The sequence below is a fragment of the Vulpes vulpes genome, chromosome 11 (genome assembly GCF_048418805.1).
Source record: "Vulpes vulpes isolate BD-2025 chromosome 11, VulVul3, whole genome shotgun sequence".
NCBI classification, from domain to species: domain Eukaryota; kingdom Metazoa; phylum Chordata; class Mammalia; order Carnivora; family Canidae; genus Vulpes; species Vulpes vulpes.
Genome location: NC_132790.1, coordinates 76,330,802 through 76,358,423, shown reverse-complemented (window position 1 = coordinate 76,358,423; position 27,622 = coordinate 76,330,802). Strand labels below are relative to the sequence as shown.

The window sequence follows — 27,622 nt, the reverse complement described above, 5'->3', positions numbered from 1 at the left end:
GCAACCCCCCAGCGCTGCTGGTTCATGCATCAGTGTTATTGGCACCAATAGCCCCCAGTGACTCAGCTGAACACCGGCGGGAGAATGGCTGTGCCCGATGTGATACGGCCCCACCGTGGAATAAAAAAGAAACCACTGGGGAGACCTGCAGCGATGGGCCAGTCTCACCAATGGCAGGTTGAGGGACGGAGGATGGGCCCTGGAAAGCGCACCCTGTAGGATTCATCCCTGGGAAGTCCCAGAGCAGGTGAGAGCAGTCCTGGTGCTGGGGGGCTCATCAGTGGCACCTCAGGTGGGGGGCGGTGCCTGGGAGGGGCGGGAGAGCTTTCCAGGTGAGGGATGCGCTCTCTCTCCATGAGCTGGTTAACATGGTGCAACCACCTGTCAAAACTCACTGACTTGAATCTTTAAGATCCACTTTCCTGGATGTAAATTCTAATTCAGTTAAGAAAAAAATTGGCTGCCAGTTATTATTATTTAAAAAAAAAAAAAGGAAAGCAAAGGGGAAAGGGAGTGGAAAGAGTAGGATGTGGCTTGGCTCCTCAAGGGTCCACTCAGGGTAAGCTGAGGCATCCACCAACCCTAAAAGCAGGCCTGACAAACACAATGCCCAGCTCAGCTGCTGCGGCTGCCTGGAGGGGCAGGCGTGGACCAGGGGGTGAGGCTCCTCAGACTGTGCACCTCGGGTGCCTCCTTGGCTCACAAGCTCTGGCCTAGGGTGGCCCGTGGGCAGAGCCTCCCAGCCTCAGGAGAAGCCGTAAGTCTCGATTTTGTGTCAGATCTCCCTGTTTTTAGTGTTGGCAACAACAGCACTAATGGCTCATGGGTGACCAGAAGCCTTCCTGCTGACATCATCACTTCAGACATATTTTGTCTGCAGGGCCCCCGTGTGGCTCAGCAGGTTGGGCATCCGACTCTTGGGTTCATCTCGGGTCATGCTCTCAGGGTCATGGGATGGGGCCCCGCGCTGGGCTCCACACTCTGCAGCGAGTCTGCTTGAGATTCTCGGTCTCGCCTTCTGCCCCTCCCCCTGCTCACCTGCGCTCGCTCTCTCTCCCTCAAAGACCTATTTTGTTGTGTATCATATGCTGCATTCTACGATAATACCTCACTTTGTCTTAAAACTTTTAAATATTAATTTCTAGCCTGTTGGTTTGTGAGTATTTTGAATTGTTGCAAACCTCCAACGCCTTTTCCAATATGTTTATCGAAAAGAACTCCGCATGGGAGTGGCCCCCTCATGGTTCGAGGCCCTGTTGTTCCTGAGTCCGCCATGATGCCTCAGCTGCAGATCAGCGGCCTCACAAAGCACCTCAGCTGTCGCCTGCTAACCAGTCCATCTTAAAGTTTCGCCCAGGGAGCATTTCCGTTAACAACGGGGCTGGTGGGGGTTCTCCCGCGTTTGAGGCACACGCACTGCGAGCTCCTGATGTTTCCCGAGTCAAGCAAATGGCAGAGCAGTCTGAGGCTGAGTTGGGAAGATGCCATCTTGGGCTGAGATGTGAGGAGTGGTGAGTGCTTCTAGAAGGAAAGGTGGAGTGGGAAGACTTCCGAGAGGGAACCTCCTCTCTGAGAGCAAATGTGTATTCGTGTGTTTCATCTGCTGTGGGTTGGGGAAGGGGCCAAGGCTCAGGTTTGGCTGGAATGGTGGGCCCCCAGGACGGCGCTGCGAGGAAGGCCCCGCGGGAGGCCTCCCTGGAACAAGGCCCCTTCCCCGCCATCAGGGCTACCCTGTGCTATGTGCCCCAGGCCTGGCTGCTGGGCGCCCTCCTTCTCTCCTCAGCCCTTCGCTCTAGTGCCCACCCGCCCCGTGGCCAGGGTTGCAATGCTAGTTCCAGGAAGAGGCCATGGTGCTGGCTCCCTCCCACCCCCGCTCAGGCTCCTTGCCTGGGTATCACCACAGGTGCGAGGACGAAGTGAGGCCTTGTCTGCAAAAGTAGGAGTGTGTGTCCACGGCAGAGGGAGTCTTCTAGCAGCATGAAATCAGAGCTGAGGCTGCTCATGACAGAAACCACCCCGAGTTGGGTTGGGGGTATGAAGTAGGGCCCTTCCCCGCTGCCTGCTAAGTGCTGCCACGGTCTTTCAGGATTGCCCCCATCCTAGGCAGGCCCAACGGGGAGAGCCCACGCACGTTCTAGAGGGAGCCAGTCTGGTTCATATCCTCCCCATGCCTCTGGCTCACTGTGAGACTGGGCCAGTTATTTAACCTCTCTGTGCCTCAGTTTTTTCTTCTCTAAAATGAGGTAACACCACCACCAACCTCACAGGGTTGTCGAGGTGATTACTTGGTTAATATATGCAAAGCACTCCCAGTCCTGGCCCACAAACACTTGCTAAATAGGCCTTTTCCTGCTGGGAAAACAATTTAAGGCCAATCATAGATGGATGTTCATGAAAGACTCTTTCCTGCAAGTAAAAAAATTGAGTATTCATTTTTAATTTGAGTCACTACAGGTTAATAATGGAGAGATTTCACCCTCAAAGAGGATGTGGGTGCAAATCCCAGCTCAACCACGTACCACCCAATGTCAATGGGAGTATTGTTCTAGCTCTTCCCACCCAGACTCCCTCCCTCATCCCACTGGGTGCCTACTTCCCCCTCCTACTAGGTCACGTGCCCTGCTTTGGCCAGTGGGCTGCTGGCAGACATGGTGCAAACAGGTTGTGCATGCACGAAGGGGTTTACTCTCTTGCAGGGCCATGCGAAAAATGTGTCCTTGTCTGCTAGTGTAGGGAAAGTGACATTTTAGAGAAACTTACATAAAGGATCTCCTTTAATTCTTACCACTATCCTAGGAGAGGGTCTCATCATCCCATTTTATAGATGAGGAAGCCGAGGCTCCCCGCCCCCCCCCCCTTAGGTACCAGGAGTTTTACTCCAATCACACGCCTGGGTGGCAGCACCAGGAGACTTCACACTTTTGGACTCAGGGCAGAGCTTGGGATTTGAGCTTCTCCTGAGCAGGAGTTTCTTCAGGATCAGATGCTCTGTTAAAAAACCCCATCCCCTGCGGTAGCCATGGGTAGGTTCCAGAGCAGCAAAGAGGGTGCCCACGTTTTCCTGCTCAGGCAGACGGGCATTGAGTGGGTTCTCTCAGAAAGAAAATATTTGCCCCAATGAATCTAAGTAAATGGTTAGTGTCTGGAGGGAATGAGCTGCTCCTGACTGTCACTGGAGGTTGAAGATAATTTAAGAGGCCAAAGGTGCCTCCAGGAGCCCTCCGGTCTCCAGAGAGGAGAGACAGTGGAGATGGAGAGAGGGGGTGTGGACAGGAATCCTGGGGTCGGGGAGTGTCCAGCGGCCCTGAGTCAGATTCCTCACCAGCCAGCTTGTCCTTGAGTGTCCCAGAGTCCATGAAACTCACAGCCTTTGATGTTGGTGGTGGGGAGGAGTCAGATGGGGAGGGACAGAGGGACACTGAGGCAGGAGTGGCTGAAGACAGATTTCACAGCTGTGACCAACTGGCCTATTTACACCCACATCGAGGATGATGGGGAGTTGAAACTGCTTCAAGGGAAAGTTCACACATGAAAGTTATTACTTCCCAAGACCCTGACATGCCCCAGACCTTCATCCTATCCCTTTCCCATTATGACCCCCACAGGTATGTACTGCCACTCCCCATTCATTGACAGAGAAACCGAGGCTCGGTGAGATTAAATGACTTGACCAAGGTCACCCCACTGACCATCAGGTATATATGTGACTCCAGAGCTGTATTCTTTGGGAAAAGTTCGACTCAATTGTTGTCTCTGCCCTCCCTATAGGCATGAAGCCTATGTGCAACTCCTGGCCTGTGTTCTGTTGGGATGTCATTACAATTAATAACCTGATACCTTATTTATCTGGCATTAGAGAATGTGGTATTCTTCAAGTCTGGTTTGCTAGAGCTGACTACTTGAAGCGTTTTGATTTCTGTAATTGTCAATGATTTGAGGAGAAAATCACTCCAATGCATGCCACTTGTTGCTGTCTTGTGAAGCATACGAAGCATAGTTCAGTCTTTTCTAGAGGATTCTAGTAACCCTCATGAAGGGTGCTCAGCTGCAGTGATGCAGATCCCCTGCGAATTGGTGACATGAATTGAATTATTCATCCTGCCCAGAAGGGCCGTATTTTCAGCTTTATGGGGTGGTTCTCCAGTCTCCCCCCGCCACTGTCATACTGTCAGCTGTAACTCCAGCTGCCGTCAAAAGCCCCCTCTGTGCTTTCTACATTGATGTGGACAGGAGACAACATGGCCAAGCCGTTAGGTGGGTGTAAAATATGCATTAAAAAGTGTGGCGCGATGGCTGACGGGGGTTCTACAGAGACTCTGTGACATTTACAAATTACTGTTGATTCTCCATGTCTTGTCTGCTTTCTTCCTGACTCTCAGTTGTGTTGTAGTCGGTGTCGCTACATATATTACATCCAGATGAGTGAAGACTTGTGCATGGGTGGTGGAGTAATTCAAAAGTGAATACTGAGGTTGGAGGCGAGCAGAGAAAGTAGTCTGTGCGTCAAAGGCCTTTTAAGAGCCTGTACACCAATGTAATTAGCAACTGTATTTGTAACAGCCAGACACTACCGACAGCCCCAGTGTCCTTCAGTGGATAAGTGGGCAAACTGTGGTCCATCCACACCATGGAAATCTCACGCAGCAACAAAGGGAGCAAATACTTGTCTATACAACTTGGATGGATCGCGAGAGCATTAGGGCTGAGTAAAAAAGCCAGTCCCTGAGAGGGATCACCTGCTCATTCAGTTTATAGAACCTTCTCCAATGAGAAAATGATAGCTATGGAGAGCAGGCCCCCAGGGGTTCAGGGGGCAGGGAGGCTGCGGCTGTGGTGGGAGCGCGGGGAGCTCCTTCTCCATGTCCCACCTGGGGCGGTGGCTCTGCGAATCTGCGTGTGGGGCGACATTTCACGGAACCACTCACACCCACACGAGTGCATGTGCAAAGGGGTGAGGTCTGAGTAAGATCTGCAGTTTGCTTGATAGTAATGCACCAACAGCAGTGTCCTGGCCATGAGAACTGTGCTCTCGGTGCTAAGATGTTAGTGATCGTTGGACGGAGCCAGGCCAGTGTGCATAGGAACTCCCTGTGCACCGTTTTGACAATTTCTATGTGAGTCTAACATTATTTCAAAATAAAAAGGTGAATTTTTTTTTTTTAAGCCTGTGAAAGATGGGCACCTGGGTAGCTCAGTCGGTTAGGTCTCAGACTCTTGATTTTGGCTCAGATCATGACTTTAGGGTTGTGAGATGGAGCCCCCCCCCCCGCCCCCCGTTGGGATCTGTGCTGAGTGTGGTCCTGCTTGAGGTTCTCCTCCCTCTGCCCCCCTCCCACCTCAAAAGCCAATGTAAGAGAGCCAGTGGAAACCATTTCTGGATTACCTTGTGTTTTTAACTACCTCTCCCGTCCTTCTGTCTAATTGTGAGCTTTCTATTTATGTACAATGTTGAAATATAAAATCACTTCTTCCAAGTTCTTTATGGCTTATTGTTATGATTATAACCATAATTATTATTTATTGTGGACTTTTTTTGAGCTCTTTCATTTACCCAAACCAATGACCCAGATTTGTGACATCTATGAGACCAGAGGAGACTGGGGTAGGGAGGGCGCTGGGGAGGATGGTGACATTAGACTGTCACCTCCATAACCTCGTATCTGATGTTGTTTTCTCCCCCATTACCATGTCCCTAGTGCCTAGAATAGTGTCTGAAATGCTCAATAAACACTTGTTGAATGCATGTACGCAGGTCCCGCGGTAGGTGTCCACGTGACCATGGGATAGGCATGTGTCCTTTTCTTGAGTTCTTGCAACCATATTTGTCTATTTGGAGATGGAATACAGTTTTATTGAGAGGAGGGAAGGGGGGGCAGGACAGGGAGGAGGGAGAGGAGGGTATTTACTGAACTCTGTGCAGAACCTTCTCTCAGGCCTCTTCCCAGGCAACCCCTGCTCCCACAGACTGGCAGCAACCATTCCCTGAGTCTGTCGTCTGTCACTATAGACTCATGTTTGTCTTTTCTTGAACTTTGTGTAAATGGAATCCTAGTAGGTGTTCCTCCTCCTTTGGTTTTTGTCACTCACCTTATGTCTGTGAGACTCCATGTCACCTGTGCCACACACGTTCATTCCTTGGCACTGCTGAGTGGCTCCCCCTTGCATGGCTTGTCCATTCCCCTGCTGGTGGACATTTGAGTTGTTTCCAGTTTGGGGCTCTAATTAACAAAGCTGCTGTGAGTGTTAATGTGTAAGTCTTTTTGTGAAACCTGTATTTCATTTTTCTTGGGTAAATACCTAGGAGTGTGACTGTGAGGAGTGAACGTTTAACTTTATTAGAAAGAAGCTGCTGACCTGTTTTTCAAGGTCATCACACCAAAACAAAAAAAAAAAAAATGTCCTCACACCATTTTTACTCTCCCTGGAGATGAGGAGTTCTGGATCCTCCATCTTTGCCCTCCCTGTCAGGAGCAGCCTGTTGTTGCAGGAACAGATTGTAGATCCCCTCGCTGGTGGGCTGATTCCCTCTCCTGCTCCCTTCTCCCCGCTGCAGCCACTTGTGCAGTGGCCAGATTCCATGCTGGGGAAGGGCGGGGAAGGGCGCCTGCACCCTGTGCTCTTGGAGTCCCCACTGTAGACCCCTACAGGTGACTGTTGTCGTTGCTACCTCTCACTCCATCAATAAGGAGACAAGACGGGCCCAAGGTCACCCGGTGAGAAGCAGGGCCAGGGCGGAAACTCAGATCCTTCTTATTTCCAGCTCCTGTTCCTTCCTGACACCAGAATGTCTCTCTGGACTATCTTTCTTTCCTTCTTTTATCCCAGCTTCTCTGCCTTTGCTGCTGCTGTTCTGCAGCAGTGCCAGTCTCCCGAGGTTCCCATCTGAGACAGCCTGACTGTCCTGAGGTGGTTCCTTAAATCTGAGCTTTGAACCTCAGCTTTGAACCACAGATTTTCTAGAAGTCTTTACCTCCAACAAACACAATCCCAGAGTGGGAAGAAGGTACGAGAGAGGCTTTGGAGTCCTCAGCCCTTGCAGAGGGAGGGGATGGATGGGGGGGGGGGGGATGCTCTCACTGAGGGCCTCCCCCAACAAGGTACCTCCCCTGCTCCCTCCCTGTTCAGGGCCTCCCCTCTGCACGTGCTGTTGCTCCTCCCACTATCCCGAATATCTCCCCCCAAAACCCCTTTCAACTCCAAGTTCCAGCTCAACACTTTACTTCCTTGGGCAAGCCCACCTGCTGCCCCTTCTTCCTGGTTCAGGGCACATCACATCCCTCCTCTACTGCCCTTTCCAGATTCACAAGTTGTCATACTTGGGCTTGTCAGGAGAGCTACATGAGGTGACAAGTCCCTGAGGTCAGTCTCTTGGCTGAGTGTATGGCCCTTTGGATGCACCACAGTCTACCTCACACGGGTTCCTCGTGTGGCCTGCCATGCCATATAGGAGGGCCGTGAAGTCTACACCTAGAATATAAATGTGGTTTTGTGGTCCTTCCTCATGACTGGGGGTTGAGGGGAGACAAGCCAGTGTCTGCTGAGCACTCACCATGAGTCATGCCCTTTCCTTCCTTTAACTCACCTGCTCCTCACACATGTCCTGAGAGGCAGGGAATGTATCCCTTCCCAGGTAATAGGAGATTGAGAGAGGTTGTACAAGTTGTTTAAGGGCACGTAGCTTAAGTGGGGCAGAGGCCCTTCTTGAAACCAGATCCATTGTCTGCACAATCCCATTTCCCTGCCCTCACACACCTTTTCAATGGAGAGGCTCATTGCTCTGGGTTCATAACAGGATAGTTGCACAAGGTATGTGCATGGACCAAAATTAGTTGGAAGTTCTGAATCAGATCTATACAGGAAAATCTAGGTCACTCATTAAAGGCTGATTTGTCTCTTCAAAGAAATGGGCCAGTGTCTCCAGCATGACTTTGGGTCATAGACGTCATGAGCTGAGTCACAGTTATGGGGCTCTTCCCAGTTTCTGAGAAAAGATCTCCAGGTACAGAAGTTTGGCAGACCTGTCAGAGCTCAGGACACCTCGCCAGTGAGCTAGGGCAGACCCGACCTTCCCTGGGGGTGGGGAAGAGAGAGAAGGAGAGGCGGCCTTGGGGGGATACCAGGCCCCTCAGTGGGGGATGCCATATTTCATGGCAGGTGCTAAGATTCCTTCTCCAATGTTCTAGTGACTCACCATTGCCACCTAGCTGAAATTCTGTCCAAAGTGCATGCTGGATCCCTGTCAGAAGGAGGCTTGCAGTCCGCATGTCCCTCCTCCAAACCCGGTCTGGAATTTGCTTTGGAAACCACCCTCCTGGGCCTCCAAGTACACTTTCTGCTCCTGGGTATCTGACTGGGCCTCACTCCTCTGGGTAGGAGTTCATGTGAATCTATTGCAAGTTGAAAGCCACTTTTTCTCATGGCGTCATCCCCTGAATGACAGCCGTGGTTTTGAGCAGCTCTCTTTTAGGCTGAATTAAGTCCTTCAAGACAGGTGGCCACTCAACTCTGTACACGTTAGAGTTGGATAATATTATGGTCCTTTCTTTGAGGAATCAGCTGAAATTTTAAACTGTAGGCACTGACCTAGTAGTGGGTCATGGGATTAATTTAGTGGGTCATGCACAGCGCTAATGAAACAAGGCAGAAGGTATCAGAGTCAGAAGGCATCACATGCAGCATGAGCAAGTTTGTTTCCTGAACCTTCTACTTCAGTTGTGTGTGTGAGTCCAAGGTGTGGCAGAGGCAGCTGACTGGCTGCCAGGTCTGGTCTCCCCTCCCACAGAATACGGGTGTCCCTAGGGAGGGGGTGCCTGCTAGCAGTGACTGTTCCAGATTCCCGCCTCTAGGCGGGGCCCCTGGCTGACTTGCTCTCACCAACAGACCGAGATTGAAAATGACTTTACTTCCGGGTCAAGGTGGCTGGTTCCTGGATCACTGTGTGGAGGAGAGCCACCCACCAGGAACCCTCACATTGCAGTTATGTGAGTGAGAAATGAACTTTTTTTTCTTTTTCTTTTTCTTTTTTCTTTTTTTTAAGCTACTGACATCTTGGGGCCTGAGCTATAGCACTTAAGGTTACCCGGTGTAATATGCTGTAAAATGTTTTTCTTAATGTGGGTTATGATCAAAAAAGCTTTCAAAAAGTACCTGACCTAATCTAAACCCCTTTATTTTTCAGATGGAGAAATCAAGTATCAAACTGTGAGGGGCCCCTCCCCAAAGTCTTCGGAGTGAGCTGGGGCCAAACCTTGCCTAAGCAGGAGGATGAACACTGCATGGCCCGAGTGGCCTTTGTGTATTGCTTGATGGAGCAGAGCTGAGTGTTGTGGCTGCAGACTCCCGGGACAGTGCTCCGCCCACACCCACGCACGTCTGGGGGCATGGATCTGACCTTTGCGTTCTGCTGCGGACCTCTGCCCACAGCTGGGGACAGGAAGGCTGAACTCTGCGTGGCCTGCTGAACTAACTCTCACCTGGCTTCTGCTCAGGCTCTGTGGTTAACATCTCTGTGGCACACAAACAGACTTTCTCTGAAAGTCTGAGTTTCTCTGAATTTCTGAGGTATAGGATTCTGAGAAACCCAGCGGCAGCCTGGCCACCACCATCAGAGCACCTGGTGAGTCACCCACACACGCCCAGGAATGATACCTCCATGTCTTACCACACAGTGAGTTTGGGCCCTGGTACTGATGCTGATGGTGACCCAGGTGGGTGGGAGCACACAGAGGCTGCTGCGCTCCTGTATCCCACAGACCTGCAGAGCCTGGCCACCCTGGGGCTCGAGGCCACCTCAGCCCTGCGAGGCTTGGGCCCTCCCCATCACCTATCCCCAGGGGGTTATTGTAAGAGTTAATAATGCAAGTGGCAGCTGGACATAGGACCTGGCACTGACTTGATTCTACTTGCAGCAACCCCTGAGAGGTGACCAAGCTTGGCATTCTTGTTACAGGTAAGGAGATGGAGGTTCTCAGAGCTCACTGGTCACTCAAAGAACCCTCTCAATTGGTGGCGAGTGGGCTGGAGCCCTGGCATCTTGAGAGTTAAGATGGGCAGGGCTCAGGACACTGGGTCTGGTGACACTAAAGTCTCCTCTGAATGAATATAAGTTGGCGAGGAGAGACACTTGCCTCCATCTCCCTCCAGTCTGTCAGAGCTGGCTCTGGCTTTTTCCCTACGGGTAACATTTGTGGGAATGAAAGCAACGGATGGCAAAGAGGCTTAGGAAAAATCTAGGACAGGCTAGATCTCAAAATCTGGGGAGAAAGGAGTTTCCCAGTCCCCCAACTCCTACACTCTGGGGCTCCTAGGATAATCTACTCATTTCATTCCCCCCTCATCCCCATACACTGCTCTTGGGTCATCACCCACATCCAGTGGTCCAAGCTCAGTCACTGCAAGGAAAGTGTGGTCCTGCTGTGTCCCTATCCAGGGGGTAAAGGAATTGGACTTCCTGAAGAGTCTCTGCTACATCCCTCTCATCTGGAGTTATGCCCTTCGTTCACTCATCAAGGCAACACATTGAATAAGAAGGCAATGCCTATCTCCCCCACTGGACCCCAAGCTCCCTGAAGACAAGGATCTTATTTTTCTTGTTCACTGAACATCTTCAGCCCCTAGAGCATAGTAGGTGCTCAATAAATATGGGTGAATGAACTGCTAAAGCTCAGTCCCTCTTTTTAAGGAGGGAAATGCAAGTTCTGGGCTTGGAGGGCTGAGAAAGACGTACTGTCCCAAGGTGAGGGAGTTTAGAGGAAATGAGCCCTGCTAGTCAGGGTATCAGGGAAAGTTACCCCCTGCTGTAATATCACCACCCACCCCCAAGCTTAGTGGCATAAAATAACAATGATTTTGTTTGCCCATGATTCTGTAATTTGGGAAGGTTCAGCTGGTATACCTTGTCTCTGGTCCATAGTGTAAACTGGGACCAAAGGATCCACTTCCTTTGGTGGCTCACTCTAAGTTGGCTGCTGGCTGTTGGTTTCACATAGGCCTCTCTGCAGAGCTGCTTGGGCTTTCTTGCACATGGTGACTAAGAGGGAGTATACCAAGAGACAGGAAGTAGAAGCTGCCTGTGTTTTTAAGGTCTGGGCCCAGAAACTGGCATTGCATGATGTCCACCATATTTTACTGGTTAAGAAGTCACAGAGCTAAGATTCAAGGGGCTCCTGATGGAAAGAATGTCAAAGTTTTGGGGCCATGCCTTAAAATAATCACAGAAGGCTTCCTGGAGGGGGAGTGAGCAGCTACAAACACTAAAGGTTTGAATGGTACCTGTACTTCCGTATGGCTGGAGCAGCCGTGGTTTCCTGCAGCACAGCTGAGGCCTTGTTCCAGCTACCCTGAAGAAGCCTCCAGGCAACGGGCATGACAAATTGTATTCTCCAGAAGTGGCCATAGCACTTCCTGTCTCACATGTGCGTCTAGAACGTGGTCTACTTCATCAACAATTGGAATCTATTTCCCTTCTCCTTGAAACCAGATGGACTTGTGACTACTTCACTGGATGACTGCCGAGCCTAAGTCCTAACAGGTCAGGTGACTTCCACTTGGTGCTCAGTATGCTCACCTCGCTCCACTCACTCACTCTTGGAACAGAGGCACTTGCTACAAGGAAGCCCAGGCCACGGGAAGAGGCCACCTGTCGGTGTTCCAGCTGACAGCCCAAGGTAAGGTCCTAGCATCAACCGTCAGGCATCTAAGCGAGCCAAACTTCAGAGGATTCCAGCTCCCAGCCTTTGAGTTTTCTTGCATCAGAGGCCCCAGGCATCAGAGGCACCAGTGACAAACCATGTTCTGTCTGCATTCCTGACCCACACAGCTCCTAAGCATACCAAATGGTTACATCATACCAACCTTTGGGTCATTGGTCACACAGCCATAGTAACTGGCACAGTGGGCAAAGTGAAAGAGAACACTGGGACCTCCCGAAAGCAGTTCCATGGCAGGAGTCGTCTGGTGGAACCCACCAGAGCAGTCTGGCCATTGAAGCTGGCTTCCACCAGGTATGCACTGCAGAGCAAGGGAGGCGTTTTGGACAGAGAAAACAGCTTGATGAAAGGGCCTAGCATGAGGTCAGTGGATAAGAGCACAGCCCTGTGGGGACGGGGTGGGTGGTGCAAGGGGCCACCTCTCAGCCTGAGCACTTGGAGGAGACCCCTGGGTCAGCTCGGCTCTCAGGCGAGGAGGGCAGATGGGTAGGCAGAGGCACAAGGCCCCTGGTCAGGCCCAGCGAGTAGGGACAAGGCCTCTGCTGTGGTGGGACGGGGGGCAAGCAGGCCTGACCAAGCCATGGGCCAGAGGCAGTGCTGGACCAGGGGCTCCTGACTGGCTGGATGTGGGGCGAGGAGCAGAAGCTGAGGCGGCAGGAGGTGATATACCCATGTTGAGGGACAAGGGTGCCACTGGAGGGGCAGTGTACGATGCTCTCCTTTTTACAGCATGGCCTTTGCCAGCTGTCCTTCCTCTGGGAAGATCCCCTGGGGAGGTGACATCTACAGCAGCCCCTTCCCCCTCCCCTTCCCCCTACACCCTGTGACATCTCCTCATTCCTCTGAGACATAGACACACAGGAGAGTTCTCGCTGCTGCTGCTTCCTCACCTACGGCGGGGATGACATCAGGCCCTCAGGATCCTGATGGGCCAGAACTGACTGACGGGACAGCAGCGAGCCCACATTACAGCACGTGCCTGCTTGGTGGCTGTAAGTGCGCCTCTACTCCAATCTTAGCTGACAGAAGTGGGATGGCCTTCCCTCACGCCGGAGGATGGCTGGCACGCTGGGCTTAGCTCACTGGTCTCCCCTCAGAGCCTTCCAGAGCCTCCCTAGCCGGAGGATTTCCCCTGGGCTCCCTTGGTCCTGAAACCTTTCCTGGTGTTCCTAGTACAGACAGGGGTCTCCTCCCCGCTCTTTCCTGGCAATCTGGGGGCTCTGGTGTGGGTCAGCATCTGCGCAGCCTCACACTTGGAGGGCGTTGGGTGGAGTCTGCTGAACGAACAGTGGGCTGATGCTGGATGGATCCTCTGGGTCAGAATTAACCACCCAAGCCTCCACGGTCTGTCACCTTTTTGTGAGAAGGGTCCTTTCTCACAACAGATGTGCCTTTTAGGGTGCATTAAGGGTGTCTGTGTGTCACCAGAAATTAAGAGGCAAAGGGTGCTGTCTGTGACAGAGGCAAATTAGAAAATTAAAGCTGTTGGCCATGGGTACTGCTCACTTCGGGGAGTTGGAATGAGGGTAGGGCAGGGGGCAGCAGCCCCCTCAGAGGCAGCACCGGCCCTGCTGGGACTGGGGAGACCCCTCCTCTGCAGCAGGCACCTCTCTGCACAGCAGGTCTGCGAGGACAGAGGACCCACCTTGGCCACCTGCAGCCTCCTCCCGCTCACCCTTCGCCCTGGCTGATGGGGAGCCAGGGGCATGGCTTCTGCCTGGAGGAGCCCTGGAAGGAAGATGTGTAAGTGCGATTCCCCCAGAAGCCTGCCCTGAGACACGTGTAAGAGTGTGGCTCGGTTCAGCAAACACCATACGGGGGTGGGGGAGTCAGGAGAGGGAAGGCACCCAGCACCTGGACTTCAGCCTGCCCTCACCTCTCCTCAGCCCGTGGGGAGCAGCTCCCGGGAGAGCTGCATCTCGGGCCGAGATGCAGGCAGGGCAGGAGGGTGATCCAGCAGCCAGTAGTAGTCTTCCCAAGGGACACGGTGAGGAACCAACCTCACCTGTGATAGTCTCTGCTCCTGGCGGCCGGTGAGGGATGCCAGTGGTCGTCCCTAGTCCGGGGAAGTGGGAGCACCATCACCAGCATGAGCCCTTTGACAAGTGTGTCAGGCCCTCCAGCCTTTTCACGGCAGAACTGGTGGATAATAAAGTCCCTTCGGGGGAAGGGGTTGTGACTCACGGGAGGGACACAGGCCTAGGCTAGGGATGGGTCCAAGCACAAAGTCTGGCAGGGGCACAAAGGCACCACTGGCCTCATAGTTCTACGTAAGCTATAAGGATCCCTCTTACGCTTCCTGTTTGCCAGTTAAGACCTGGGAGTGCACTCCCCACTGCGGCCCTTCATCAGCTCCCATGCTGGCTGGAGTGAGATTAGCAGGACAAACCTGGTGTTGAGGGGAGGCGGCGGAGAGGGAGTGGCAAGCGGCTGCGGCCTTGCCCCCAACTGGCTTCTTGGACCAGTAGCAGGGCCCAAAGTGGGGAAGAGGGCCTGGCACGGTTCGACGTGGGACCTAGGTACCTGCCTCGCAGTGACGCGGGTGAGGCCGGGGTGGGGGGTCGGGGGTGCTGCTGGCCGCACCCTGGACAGGTCTCCTCTGGGTCAGGCCCGCTCAGCACCTTGCCCCGACCCCCGCTTGGAACAAGTCAGGCTACGTTCTCAGTTTCACATCAGTCTTTTATTATAACCGTACTGGATGGGATCGCTTTGCCAAAAGGGTAAGTCAGTGTGAGTAACAGCCTCAAGACGAACGAGAACAGAGCAACAGGATATGAATGGCACGACAGGGTATTCCATAAATCACATGAACTGTGCCGTCGTGAGACAAATTATGATGACAACTTCTACATCAAAGCGGTCTCCAGCCTGTTTACAGGAACTTTTTATTTCTTTTCAACACGATAACAAGAGAGCTTTAGAAAGTAACACAGGGGGAGCAGCAATGGCCTGCGAGAAGGAAGCCCGGCTCGCCAGGTGCTGCCCTTACTTCCTCCTGGCCTCTCCCCGCCCCGCGGGCCCCCAGCACCCCTGCTCTGGACACACGGGAGGCGGGAGCGGCCACCCAGAGGGCCCGTGTCCCCCCCCCCACTCGGGTTCTGTAACAACCCCACGGGGTGGTTTCTTAATAAAAAGAGTAAATGTGAGTCAACTCTGGCAGGTGACCTATCATCGGCAGACAACATAACTGCCACCAAGTTTTAGGTTTGCTTTTCGTCCCTGACAAAGTGGAGGAATCGTACGTGTGGGTGGTGGGCAATCTGCCCCCAAGGACCGACGCACGGGACTGCGCTTGGTCGGATGCAGAGACGGCAGAGCGCAGGGAGGCCTGGGTTTACTTTTAGTCACACTCAATCTGCAGTGATATTCTTACCAGATTGCAGTCAGTGGTGAGCATTAGCAGGAGGCCATCTTTGGAAGAATAATCCAGTATAATTAAATGTTTAAAGTGTTATCCTGACCCCTGGGCATATACAAAAGGTAAGGCAAAGTCATGACGACTTTCTTTCTCTAATCTGTAGCTCTCAGACGCAACGTAGAGGTAAATTTTAACTCAAATTTCCAAACTGATTGGAGAGGAATGCATGAAACACAGGCACATGTATTAAAAAAGTGGATGACGATGAGAATTCATCTAAGCTTTACACATATAAAATATATTTAACTGTTAATAATCAAAACATGAGAGGGCTCCACTGATTATACTTGTTAAAGGAAAACAAAAAGGTTTCATATATTCAGGATTTTAAAAAAATGTGCATTTAAACGTTAAGTACCTGATAAAATAATAAAAAAAAACATTCTTTAATAGCACTGTAACTAATAAAAATGCAAACGATGCTCAAGTATGCAGAATAAAAACAAGTTCATTCAAAAAGATTAAGAGAGTAATACAATTCTCAAACCCCCACGGACCTATGAGGATTTGAGGGTGGCACTGCCCACATCCCACCCACCCTCATGTTTCTTTCCTCTGAGGAGGGAGGGGCTTGTTGGGGACCACAGAAGCAACACCTCTGAGTGACCCCACTGGGTCTCACGTGGCACCAACATGGAAGCACAGAATGGAGGGACCCGCCCCTTGTGTGCTGGAGCACTGGGAGATTTCTGGGACCACTAAACATCTAGCCACCTGCAGGGAAGGAGCCTAGAGCCTCGTCAGGGTGGCGGGTGTCTGGAGGCTACTGTGTGCCCGGTGACACTGGACTATCAGGACTCTAGCTCTCAGGGTGAAGGAACTGCTGAAAGTGAGCAGATGGCTGTGAACCACTGCCCAGGGACAGCCATCTCCATGGCCCTTTCCAGCTCGGGTCTTGGAGCCCTGGCGAGGGCAGCCCCACACTTCTCACCTTAGAACTGAAAACACTGACAACTTGCAGAGCCAGGTCATCTGAGAGAAAATAATGGCAACTGTGCGCAGTTGCAAGGCCAGTCACTGTAGGGGGGCCTAGGGAGCGAACAAAGTGTCCTCAAGGCGAGCGACACATACTTGGCAGTAACTAAGTCAGTGAGTCACCCCCAGGGCGTGCTGAGCAGACCACTCCATCAGGGAGCCAGGGAGCTCATCAGCAGGTCTTGGAGGAATCACGGAGAGCCCAGCAACCCTGTCACTTGAGCAAAAGCAGAGTTATTATTCATCTTCCATGCTCAAGTGTTCACAGATTCTCCTGCTAGAGGCTGAGAGCAAACTGTAGAGCTAACTGGAACCTTCTGTGCAGCAGCTGACTCCGAGTCATCACTGCATTCTTGGAGAGCACATGGGGAATCAGGGTGTTATCAGACTGCGGAGAAATACTCGGTTAGCAGGGGAAGGACTGTAAACGGTGTAAAGCCAAACTTAGCTTTCCCCTGGTTTGCATGAAAGCTTCCACTGCCCACAGGCCTTGCCGTCCTTAGAGGAGAAGCCCTGAGCGGAGCAGTGGTCACTGCAGGGCGGGGGCTGCCCCCAGGGGGGGTTAAAGGGCGCTCTGGAGCTCCTGTTAGAATGCCTGTTTGAGCAAAGCATGGGACAAGTGTCCTTTTCATGGCTTTTCTTCTCAAGGAGAGAAACCACTCCTGGGACTCTGTCCAGCACGATTCCATGAGCTGCCGACCAAAAGGGGGAAATCTCTATCATGTGCTGAAGCGTGTGAGAGCTGGTCTTGCCCCGGCGGGGGTGCCTGGGACACAGGGCGCAAGTGAACCCACGCCCTGCAGCTCCCGTGCCTGGCACCCGGTGAGGGAAGGGCTGTGCAGAAATCCTGCACCTTCCTGACATCTGGAGTGTTCTGTGGGAAGCCCTGCTCCCCCAGAAGGGACTCCTATTACTGTTACTTTAAGGCCAATGGGAGATCCTGACTCTGGATGGGAAGGAGCTTGGGTTTTTCCCTCTCCTTCTCAACTGACAGGTGACAGGTGTGTTCCAGCGCCAAAACTACAGAAACTCTACCAGAAAATTACTGAGAGATGTCTGTCCCACAGTCAAGGTCACATTTTCTCCAGGAAGTAATATTCTTATGACTTTTGAAATCAGTGCAGCAAAGACTGGCTTAATGTGACCTTGTTTTCTGGTTGTAAAAGATTCTAAAGGGTGAAATACAATCATCTGAGGAGGGACAGCGATGGCCAGAGTCCATCTGGCCTGAGGTTTGGAAGTATACTCTTTAACAAATGAAGAAATCTAGACCCCATCACACCTAAATAGAATTCCTAAGTTTAAACCCTGTTTCTAAAGATCACTGTAACTTTCTGAGAGGTCAGTGATGGGTTTTCTCCAGCCCTGGAATCCACCAGTTGTGGTCCATTCTGTTGTATTTGGCTCTGCTGTATGGCTTCCCAAAGGAGGAATTAAATAGGCTGAGATACAGATTTCCAGAGAGAAAGCCTTCTTGATATCAATTTTCCTATGCCTGATGGTCCGAGGGAGGGAAGATTTGAAACCAACTCTTCTTCCTTCTTCTAGTTATAACAGATGGGGTTGCCATACCTAATTCTTAACTGGGGAGAAGGGGACAGAGGAAAAGTGATTCTCATTTGGTTTGGTCTTTTTTTGACAGTGAGCCTGATACCGGATACTTAACCCTGGTCTACCTCAGACTGAAGGTGAGGTGGGATACAGAAAGGGCCCAGAAAGCCCTGTCTGCATTTGGGGACCATCAGTCTGTGTGCTCTGTGGCCGTCTGCCTCTCTCTAGAGGGTTCCGATGGGTTGTACTAAGGCCACAGGCATGCTGAGAAAGAAGTGTTGGTTTCAGAGGGGTCTCCCGCTGAGGAAGCCTCAGTTGGGCCCTGGGGCTGTTGAGGGGGCGCCCAATCCCCACAGAAGAGACCAGGGGCCCTGTGGTCAGATGTCCAGGGGGCTCACAATAGTGAAGCCAGAGTCCTTGCTGTTGCTGCTGCTGTCCTCGTCAGGGCTGGAGCTGGGGTTGCTGGAAGAAGCCGAGGCGGGGCCCATCAGAGGGTCGGAGAACACCAGAGGTGAACGGGCCAGGGGCTCACTTCTCCCACAGGTGCTGCGGAGGGTGCGAAGAGGCTGGGCCTGGCCTGAGAAGGACCCCTTGGCACTGCCCCCCTCATCTTCTTTGGAGACCAGGATGAAGTCGTCTGCACTCCCTCTGTCCATGTGCCCTGGTGTTTCTGAAGAGGCCTGTGAAGTACAGTCAGAAGAACAGTTGGATGAAAGAAGAATCCAGTGAAATGAGAGAACTAAGGAGCAACCCTGTGAGCTGGGAGCTTCCTGGAAGTTTAGGCCCTGTGCTCTTCCTTGGAAAGCTATGGTGTTTGATCTTGCTTCCCTGAAGCCGTTGGGACGTCCCAGTGCTGTGGGGCCAGTTCCTCTGAAGCTGGATGCTGGGTTCCCAGGGCAATAAAGTAAACATCCTACTTGGTAAATTAAGAGAGGCCGGCTCAGGAGGTAGGCGGCAGGCTGCACATGGAATCCCCACCAGCTGGGGCACCTGGGGGACAGATTCAGTTGGTTAAGTGTCTGCCTTTGGCTCATGTCATGATCTCAGGGTCCTGGGATCAAGCCCCACGTCAGGCTCCCTGTTCAGTGGAGAGTCTGCTTCTCTGGCTCCCTCTGCCCCTCCTCCTCCATTCATGCTCTCACTCTCATTCTCAAATAAATAAAATCTTAAAAAAAAAAAAAAAAGTGCCAGCTTCATGTGGCACCTTGCCATGCGAATCACTCATCTTCCTTGGACTTTCATTTTCTCACCTGTGAAATGGGGACAAGGACAGTCTCTCTGACCTAGCATGTGGCCACCATGCAGAGAGATGATGTGTGGACGTGCACAGGACTGGCTGTGAGCCCACATCTACAGTGATTCTACTACCTGCTTAAAGAGCTTCAGGAAGGCCCAGTGTAAGTGTCTCCTAACCAGCTCATCACGGGCATGGATTTAGGGGTCTCCTGGGACAATGGTGGTAAACATGAAAACCAGGAATAGCAACTGCAAATTAATGGCAAAAAACATATAGAGATAATGGTCTTACAATTATCTTTCCTTTCTTCTTAAGCAATTATGAGTAGTGTTTGTTTTTTAACTAAAGCAACAACGTCCACAATAGCCAAACTGTGGAAGGAGCCTCGGTGTCCATCGAAAGATGAATGGATAAAGAAGATGTGGTTTATGTATACAATGGAATATTACTCAGCCATTAGAAACGACAAATAACCACCATTTGCTTCAACGTGGATGGAACTGGAGGGTATTATGCTGAGTGAAATACGTCAATCGGAGAAGGACAAACAGTGTATGTTCTCATTCATTTGGGGAATATAAATAATAGTGAAAGGGAATAGAAGGGAAGGGAGAAGAAATGAATAGGAAGTATCAGAAAGGGAGACAGAACATGAAGACTCCTAACTCGGGGAAACGAACTAGGGGTGGTGGAAGGGGAAGAGGGCGGGGAGTGGGGGTGAATGGGTGACGGGCACTGAGGGGGGCACTTGATGGGATGAGCACTGGGTGTTATTCTGTATGTTGGCAAATTGAACACCAATAAAAAATAAATTATTAAAAAAAACCAAAAAATTAAAAATTAAAAAGGCTGACATCTATGAACACCAGTAAAGGGTTGGGTTAAACCCAGAGAAGCTCCTGAGTACCCTGGGACAGAAGAGGGACACTTGGACAGGTGTAAAGCTACAGTCTGACTAAGGATGTTCCAAAGCCAGCCTGACAGAAAAAGTGCTGACATAAGCTGACATAATGCCCACACCTGCTCAAGCACCCACCTGCCTACTCTCCCACAGCATGGGTAGGGACTGGCACCAAAGTCTGAAGTCTGACAAGATGTACAGAGCCTCCAGGCTGGAAGTGCCCCCTGGGTCCTCTAGCCTCCAGGCTGGTATGGCCTAGGCCACCTGTGGGCTATGAGAAGAGCCCGGACAGGTAGTTGGCAACACTTCCAAGGGCAATCTGGGCCTGCCAGTCTTCTCTCTGAACTACATGTTCTTGGTGTCATGGCGGGAGTGGGGTGCGGGGGTGGTGAGTGGCTAAATGATGGTTCGGGTGCCTCATCCTCTGACCATTCATCCACCTTTAAGATCTTTAATTGGGAGAAGAGAAACCGAATTAGCATGAAGATCACACTGCTGAAACAATAGGCCTTGAGGCTCTTCATCTCAAAATTTAAAGCTGTTTACATTCTAGCAACACATTAATGCTTACAAAACTGAAGAGCTACACAGAACATGGCACTGTGGTAGAAGAGGATGTGATCATAACTGGCACCAGGACAGTTTGGTAGACAAAGGCTGTGCCACCAGAAGGTGCACTCGGGCAGGGCTGTACCACCCTGCAGAGGCTGGCTTGTCCTCCCACGCATTTGCACATGGAGTACACAAAAGGCTGTGGGGGACCTCAGCTTCAACTTTCTACCTCCAAAGTGTGTACACTACTCCTAGGACTGCTGTCCTGAACTGTAAACTGTAAGGTGAAAACCTTCACTTCTCAGCCCATACAAGGTCTCTGGCTAAGAGTGCTGCTTGGTAGAGCTTATCTTAGTATGAAAATAAAAACGGCATGTACAGCAGGCCCTATTTCCAGAGTGGTGTCTCTAACACAGAAATACCATCATCACTTATTCTCCTTTAACTTACAGTGAATACATCACAAGATGCTGAAGAGGAGAAATATGTTACAAAGCCTGTGCCTGGAAGTAAAGATGGTTCCCACTGTCACTATTTCTAGGAAAGTATTGAAGTCAAGTTACAAATTCTGGGTAACCCCTCCGCTCTCCATTCCCAGATAAAATCATGGACTGACTCAAAGCACAGTACTGCAGATCATAAAACAAAGCCCATATCAGAAGTATGGTGGCTTGGCCAATGTCACAAAGCAAATGAAAAGATCTCCCTCTTCTGGACTCCTACCTAGAACTTTTTTCTAGACACAAAGATGCTTTCTTTCTAGATTTCCATATAGCCTTAGCTACTACCTGGTTCTATTTAGATCATTTTGGAAATTCCTAGGTCAATCCTCTCTTTTTGCCAAACACAAGATGTACTATACAATGAAAGAAGTTTTGGACCTGTCAGTCTTATCTAAAATTGGCCAGGACCACAATATACAGCACAACTCCCCCTAACCCTGCTAATCACCCTGCTTCATTTCTTACCCTGAGTCTTAGATCATGGAAGGTAGAAGCAGGTGAGCCCAACTACAGACCAGCTGTTCAACAGACACATTCTATAGTGATGGAAGTATTCTCCTTCTGTGCTAATACAGTAGCACCCGGCCACACATAGTTACTGAGTACTTGAAAGGTGGCTAGTGTGATGGAGGAACTGTATTTTTAACTTAATTCTATTTAATCTTAATGAGTTTGATTTTAAACAGACATGTGGTTACTGGCTACTGAATTTAGACAATGTAGCTATAGACCATACAGATAAAAATAGGGGCCCCAAGCCGCAGGGAGGCATATTAGTTAATACGGGCTGGCTGACTAGTGAGTCCAGGTCCTACAAGTCCTGGCTTCTACTGGCATAGATTTGAGTCAAGCTCAACAAAAACCTCCCAGAGGAGTATGTGAAGGAAAGACTCTTGGAGAGAGGGACAGAATGTGGCTCTCTTCACTCTACAGAAGACAATTTTGCACCTACCATTTTTAGAGCTGGACATAAGATTTGTCAAATGGAAAAAAAAGTATTAGTCACATCCCCACCAACATGCCAGTAGGGAGCAGGGTACATGTATCTCCAAAGGAGCCCTTCTGAAGTTCCTGATGGGGAAGGGCACTAGCAGGGGGACCCTGAGCCACCTGCCCCAAGGCAGGTGAGCCTGGTCCTCTGTATTATTCTTCACACATAATTTAATGCTAAATCAAGAAAGCAAAAACATTTCTAAGTTAGGAATGAACTGTAGTACAACCTACCACAGACCCAACATTGTGGTGATTACATCTCCAGAAAATGTCACAAAAGCCTGCCTAGCACTGCCCCACCCTCAGGCCCTCCGTTTAACTGGAAGCTCCTGAGCGGAGGCTACATCCCATAACCCTGACTACCCAGGACCTGGCAGAGCAAAGACCCTCAGCTCCCATCTGGGAGGCTGGAGGGGAAAAGCCTTCAGAATCCCATTGGGTACCATGTTCCTATCCAGAGCCCATCCCTGTCCCCACAAGCAGTGAGAAAGTCAGCCAGCCAGCTCCGAGCCCTGTCCACCACCCAAGGCTTGGGAAAGATGGGGTCAAGACTTCCTCCCAGGGCTGGGGGGCTGTGTGGGTCTAGTCCAGATCCCTGGGTGCTACAGCCCAAAGCCCTGGACACTCAGCTTTCTGCAGGAGTTGCTGCTTCACCTGGGACTTCACTTGCCTTTCTTCCCCTGAACATGAGAGGAGAGCACTGCTTCCCTACTTTTCCCTTCCTCAGGTAAAACCTCTTTCAGGAGGACAGATTTTTTTTTTTTTTTTTATAAACTGCTAACACCGTCAAGAAAGAAGCCATGGCAGGAATGAGAAAAGAAGAGCCCTTTCCCCACTCTTCTCCTTTTCCACTTAGCCCTACACAGGAACAGAGATGCCCAAAAGGCAGCAGTGGGGTGTCTGGGCGAAGACTGGGTTGATTGTGTTTGAGAAGGACATGCAGAGGCAAAAGGCCTCTTGGATGCTGTACAGGAGTGCAGCACTGCCACGCCCAAGGGCATGTCCTATTTCATGTCACCTACATTTCATGGCTGGTGCACCCTCAGTATGCACATGGCGACAGGCAGGTTCTTACAGATATGAGAACCTGGAAAGACAATGGCAAAGTATAATCAAGAAGCTTTAAATTTAGCAAATTCAGTAGTGTTCTTGAAAGGTAATATTTCAGTAACATTTGTATACGTTCAACTAAAAAAAATCATGCTAAATTTTAGAATAAAATTCTTAATTAAAAATGGTTGGGGAGGTGAGCCTAAGCTCAACAATATTTGAATAAAGAAATGATTACTGAACATCTAAACATCTAAACATCTGTTTAGGGAAGGAGAATCTGGAAGAACTAATTAAATTAAACTTGCAATGTTAATTCTCTGTGTGGTCAAACACGCAGACTAATGGCTCTGAAAACTTCTTTTTAAAGCTGGATGAAATTAACCACATAAGGTTCCCTCTTCTTGAAAAGTACTCTTAAAACTAAAGATATTCCCATTCTAAAATATTTTGTTTTTTTTTTTTTTTTAATTGTAAAAAATAATCTACAAGCATCTGGATACTAGTTTTTGAAAAAAGAGCCTTAGATGAGGTTTTGGCAATGTTCATTTTTCAAGATGAAACTTCGTAAGCTATTAAAAAGTGTATTATTAGGAATTTTTAGTCCTATCAGATAAAGTATAGTGAGGAAACATGGTGGAGCTGGAAGCTTGCTGGATTGGGATAGGAGTTCTGAAAACATGATGCCTAGTGAATCTGTGTACCTCTTGGGCCTTCATTTTCTCACTGGTAAAATAAGCAGACAAGACTAAGTCAACGAGGAATTTCTTGGATCCTTTCTCACTGGAAAAATCTGTTTCTATGTTAGAATAAATTACACACAATGTCAGCACCTTGAGAGCAGAGGTCAGCAAACTATGGCCCATAAGCCAAAGCTGGTCTGTGGCCTCTTTCCATAGGACTCTCAAGCTGAGACCAGCTTACATATTTCTAAAGGTAATAAAAACAAACACACCAAATATAAAAACAAATATGTGACACAGACCATATGTGGCTTATGGATCCTAAAATATTTACTATCTGATCCTTTATGGAGAAAGTTTGCTGACCTCATTCCCTTAGAGGATGGACATTAATGAGAAGCCCTTCTCCATGAAGGCAGAAAAGGTTGTAGCCAAGTGAAGTCCACTAAGGACAGCATTAGGAAAGCACAAACAGTACTTCTTGTACTAATAGGGAATGCAGGCATCAGCTGGAGGCAGCCAACGGATAGCTGAGGCAGAGGTCTGACTTTCTAAGGCCACACAGCAGGCCTGGCAGGAGGTTCAGGCTAAAGCTGCTGCATACGGGTATGTATGTAGGTTGTACCTTGCACAAATCTATGAGTTAACAGTCTAATTATTATCATTGTGAATGGCCTCCCAGGGGGCACTGGAGGTACACAACTTGCACAGCTGTATAGGACCTCTGGTTCAGGCCACTGGTGGTATTTTATAGTTGAACTTTGCACACGGTAATTTGAAATGACTCTGGCAGTTTTTGTTATTCACAGCTTTGAAGAACTTATGTGAATGTGCTCCCATCAAGTTAATATGACATTGTTCACCAGAGCTCTTATACCTGCTTGGTGGTCCTAGGCATTTGGTCGCTCTGGCCCTGGTCTTGGCCACTGGAGCAGTAGTGGTCATCTGAGATGGTGATCTGTTCATTCTCCTCAGCTTCCAGCTGACTCTGGTTGAAACGCAGGGAACCTTTAAGAATGTCTTTGATCTAGTTTTCAAAAAAGAGGAAAATAAATGAAAGGATAAATTGTTTTGCAATGCTAGCAAAACCTCTAATACATTTAAACTAGACTTACTCACTGACCATCTTTTAATAGCATGGATATGAATATATTACCATAAGAAAGGAATTAACAGGAAAAAAAAGCCCCAACTCTATCAAAGCCATGGGCCAATTAATGACCAAGGAAAATTTCAGTCTTAATGGCTAGGTTCTCACAGGGTCAGCCTGGGAGCAGTTATCCTAGAGCAGAAAGTACAATTTGCCTACACACCCAGCCCTGCTGAACAGCCCTTAGCTCCCCAGTTGGCTACACCCAAGCCGAGCTGTTAATAACAAAGGCAGACATCTGAGAGCAGTATGCTCTTTTCGTTAACGTGTATGTTCCACTCAGCCCTCCAAGGGATGGGTAAATGTGGTCCTTGTGGGTCTGAGACCTGCTGTGAGTGGTGATGGAACTTGTGTTCCAAGGATAGCATATTCTATGGATGAAAAACTGAACATGCTGCTGGACCACACAATACCAGCTCTAGGTAAGGAACAATGGCTTTGGTAAGTGGAAGAAGCAAGGGTGGGAACAGAAAATTAGCTTGGGCTGCAAGCTAGTCAGACATAATCACTAGTAGGAGCAAGAGGTGTTAAGGAGGTGGTGATTCAGGTTGGGCTCTGCCTGGGAGGAAATGAGGGGCTGGTGCTAGTATCACGGTATGCCATGCCACAGGGTGCCCTCCCCAGCAGGCACTAAAAGAATGGCCAGATCAAATGCACATACCTGTTTTAATCCTGCCAGAGAAACCAGAATTTGATCTTCTTTTTCCAAATTTTCTTGTAATATCACATCTTGAATATTTACTGAAAATAGAAGAATGACATTTTATAACTAATGCTGAGTATAACTTAACCTACCTATCACACCATAACTTGCTTGGAAATTTTTCCATCCCATTTCATAGCAAGTATTTCCACCAAGGATGCTCTGTCCAAATGCAGATGAGGCAGGTATGCAGGAGAGGAGAAGAGAGAGCACTGAGCCCAGTACGCACAGCCTTTCCACCAATGAGACACGAATACATTCTTATGACGACAGATACGTCTTTACTTCCACAGGGAGACCAGGGCACATCCTGCTAACCTCTGATGTGAACAGCCTAGAGCATTCATCCAGCCTCTGGGAGGAAGCGGTTCAGCCTGGGCTTCCTACACTGTCTCATGGTTCAATGATGGTAACTCACCCCCCTCTCTCTGAAGACCAGGCCCTTCCAGGTAATGAAGTAATCAAGACACTGTCTTTAAAGATTTAAACAGTAAAGCATGTTGTCAGTTCAACAAAATGGTAAGAATAACCTTCTTCAACATAACATTCATCAACATTCTAGTGATTATGTCTGACTAGCTTGCAGCCCAAGCTAATTTTCTGTTCCCACCCTTGCTTCTTCCTCTTACCAAAGCCATGGACAAGCTCGTGGAGCTACATGGTGCCATTGGACAACAATGCCTATGGAATCAGCCTGACCTCACCTGGGGTCTTCACAGGAGTACTGCTTCTCTAAGTCCTCTGGGAAGCTCACCCTCCACATGAGAAGTCCTTTATCTAGACCTGATCTGAGAGAACTAGCAAGTGAGCTATGACTGCCAGGCTCAGCACTACACTGAGCTTCCCACCAATAGGGTGAACACACAGTGGTCCTCAGCGCTCCCCTACCGCATGCCTGAGGGATACACACAGCCCCGGGAGTGGTGGGGTGTACTGAGCCCGGATTCTCAGGAGAGCTGAGGGGAAGGAAGCAGAGCCCTTTCCCTACCCCAGGGCGAGGCAGGAGAATGCAATGGTGGGGAGGACTAAAGCACACTTTAAAAAAAGATACCTCTACGCACACCAGTTGGAGAATCACTACAATAAGTAAGCTTACCTTCTATTAACGTCTCCTTTCCTATTTTGTGGCCTTGGATCACATCTTCTTATAGGGCCTTACAGATGCCCCACACTTAGTAATTCACTCAGTAAGTGTCCCAGTCTGAATGTGGGACTCCTCAATTCCATGCCTGGCCCCCTTCAGCCACCAGACCTATGTATCACTCTCTGCTTGCTTACCCCCTGTCCTGCTGGTAGCAGCAGCAGAGTCAGCACACTCTCCTCCTGGCCTGCAGGCTCACATCCATGCAGACCGGCTTTTCCTCATTGTTCGACTCTGGTCCCATGTTGCCTCCTCATAGCAGCCTTCCCACCCATCTGGCCACTGCCTTGTCATCTCTTTCTCCTGTACATATTTCACTAGGCACTTGTCACCAGCTGGCATTAGCACATGCATTTGTGGGCTTATCTGTTGTCCATCTCTCCCAAGAGGGTATCAGCTTCAAGACTGTCTTGTTCAGGGGTATAGTCTCAGCGCTTAGAATGAGGCCTGGTGCATTTCAGGTATACAGTTAAGTAATAATGGACTCAACAAATGGGGGAAAACACTCCTGGAACTTGCATTTCAAAACACCGCTATGGTAAATATTTCCAAAAGTATTTCCTGCAAAGGAAGAGGCAAAGACTGATACCATCGACATGAGCCTAGCCTGACAATCTGTTAGAATCTTCAACGAGAGTAAATCTCTAGACCACGCTGACAAGTCCTCTTTCATTCCACAGCAGAAAAACAGCAGCTTTTATTTATTCAGAAAACGTGACTGTAGTTTCTGGCTAATATAAAGGCCCGCTTCAAAACAAGAAAGCAAGATGAATGGGAATGGAATAATAGATATAATTAGAGAGTGAATGTTTTTGGTTTCCTTAAAAGCCTGTAACAATTTGTTCTCTCTCAACAAAAAAACAACACAGAATCCACTCAACAAGACATAAACGACAACCAACTGCAGGGAACTGACAAAAACCAGTTATATAGGTCTTTTAGAGGATTGCAAAGGTGGCTTTTGTTTTTATGACCGCTAGGGTTTTTAAGGCAGATGTCTGAGGGTCTCGGGCTGCCTGGGGCAGCATGGCAGTAGTAGCTGGGGAGTTTGGTGGGG

General features: G+C 49.7%; 1 protein-coding gene and 1 long non-coding RNA gene across 31 annotated transcripts in view; one reads left to right on the top strand and one right to left on the bottom strand.

The window, feature by feature from the left end:
- Positions 1–11,212: 11,212 nt before the first annotated feature.
- Positions 11,213–12,700, top strand: LOC140594454 (uncharacterized). The gene is made up of 3 exons (XR_011995257.1): positions 11,213–11,666; positions 11,819–12,346; positions 12,388–12,700. It is a non-coding gene; the product is annotated as an uncharacterized lncRNA (long non-coding RNA).
- A 1,669-nt stretch (positions 12,701–14,369) lies between these two features.
- The window catches only part of TBC1D5 (TBC1 domain family member 5), a 529,331-nt gene continuing 516,078 nt past the window's right edge, over positions 14,370–27,622 (bottom strand). For all 30 annotated transcript variants that reach the window (XM_072726774.1, XM_072726773.1, XM_072726763.1 and 27 more), the window contains 3 exons: positions 25,383–25,462; positions 24,449–24,598; positions 14,370–18,332 (listed from right to left, as the gene is read on the bottom strand). In XM_072726774.1, coding sequence (XP_072582875.1) covers positions 18,030–18,332; positions 24,449–24,598; positions 25,383–25,462 — 533 coding nt within the window. In that variant the 3' untranslated portion in view covers positions 14,370–18,029. The remainder of the gene's footprint in view (positions 18,333–24,448; positions 24,599–25,382; positions 25,463–27,622) is intronic.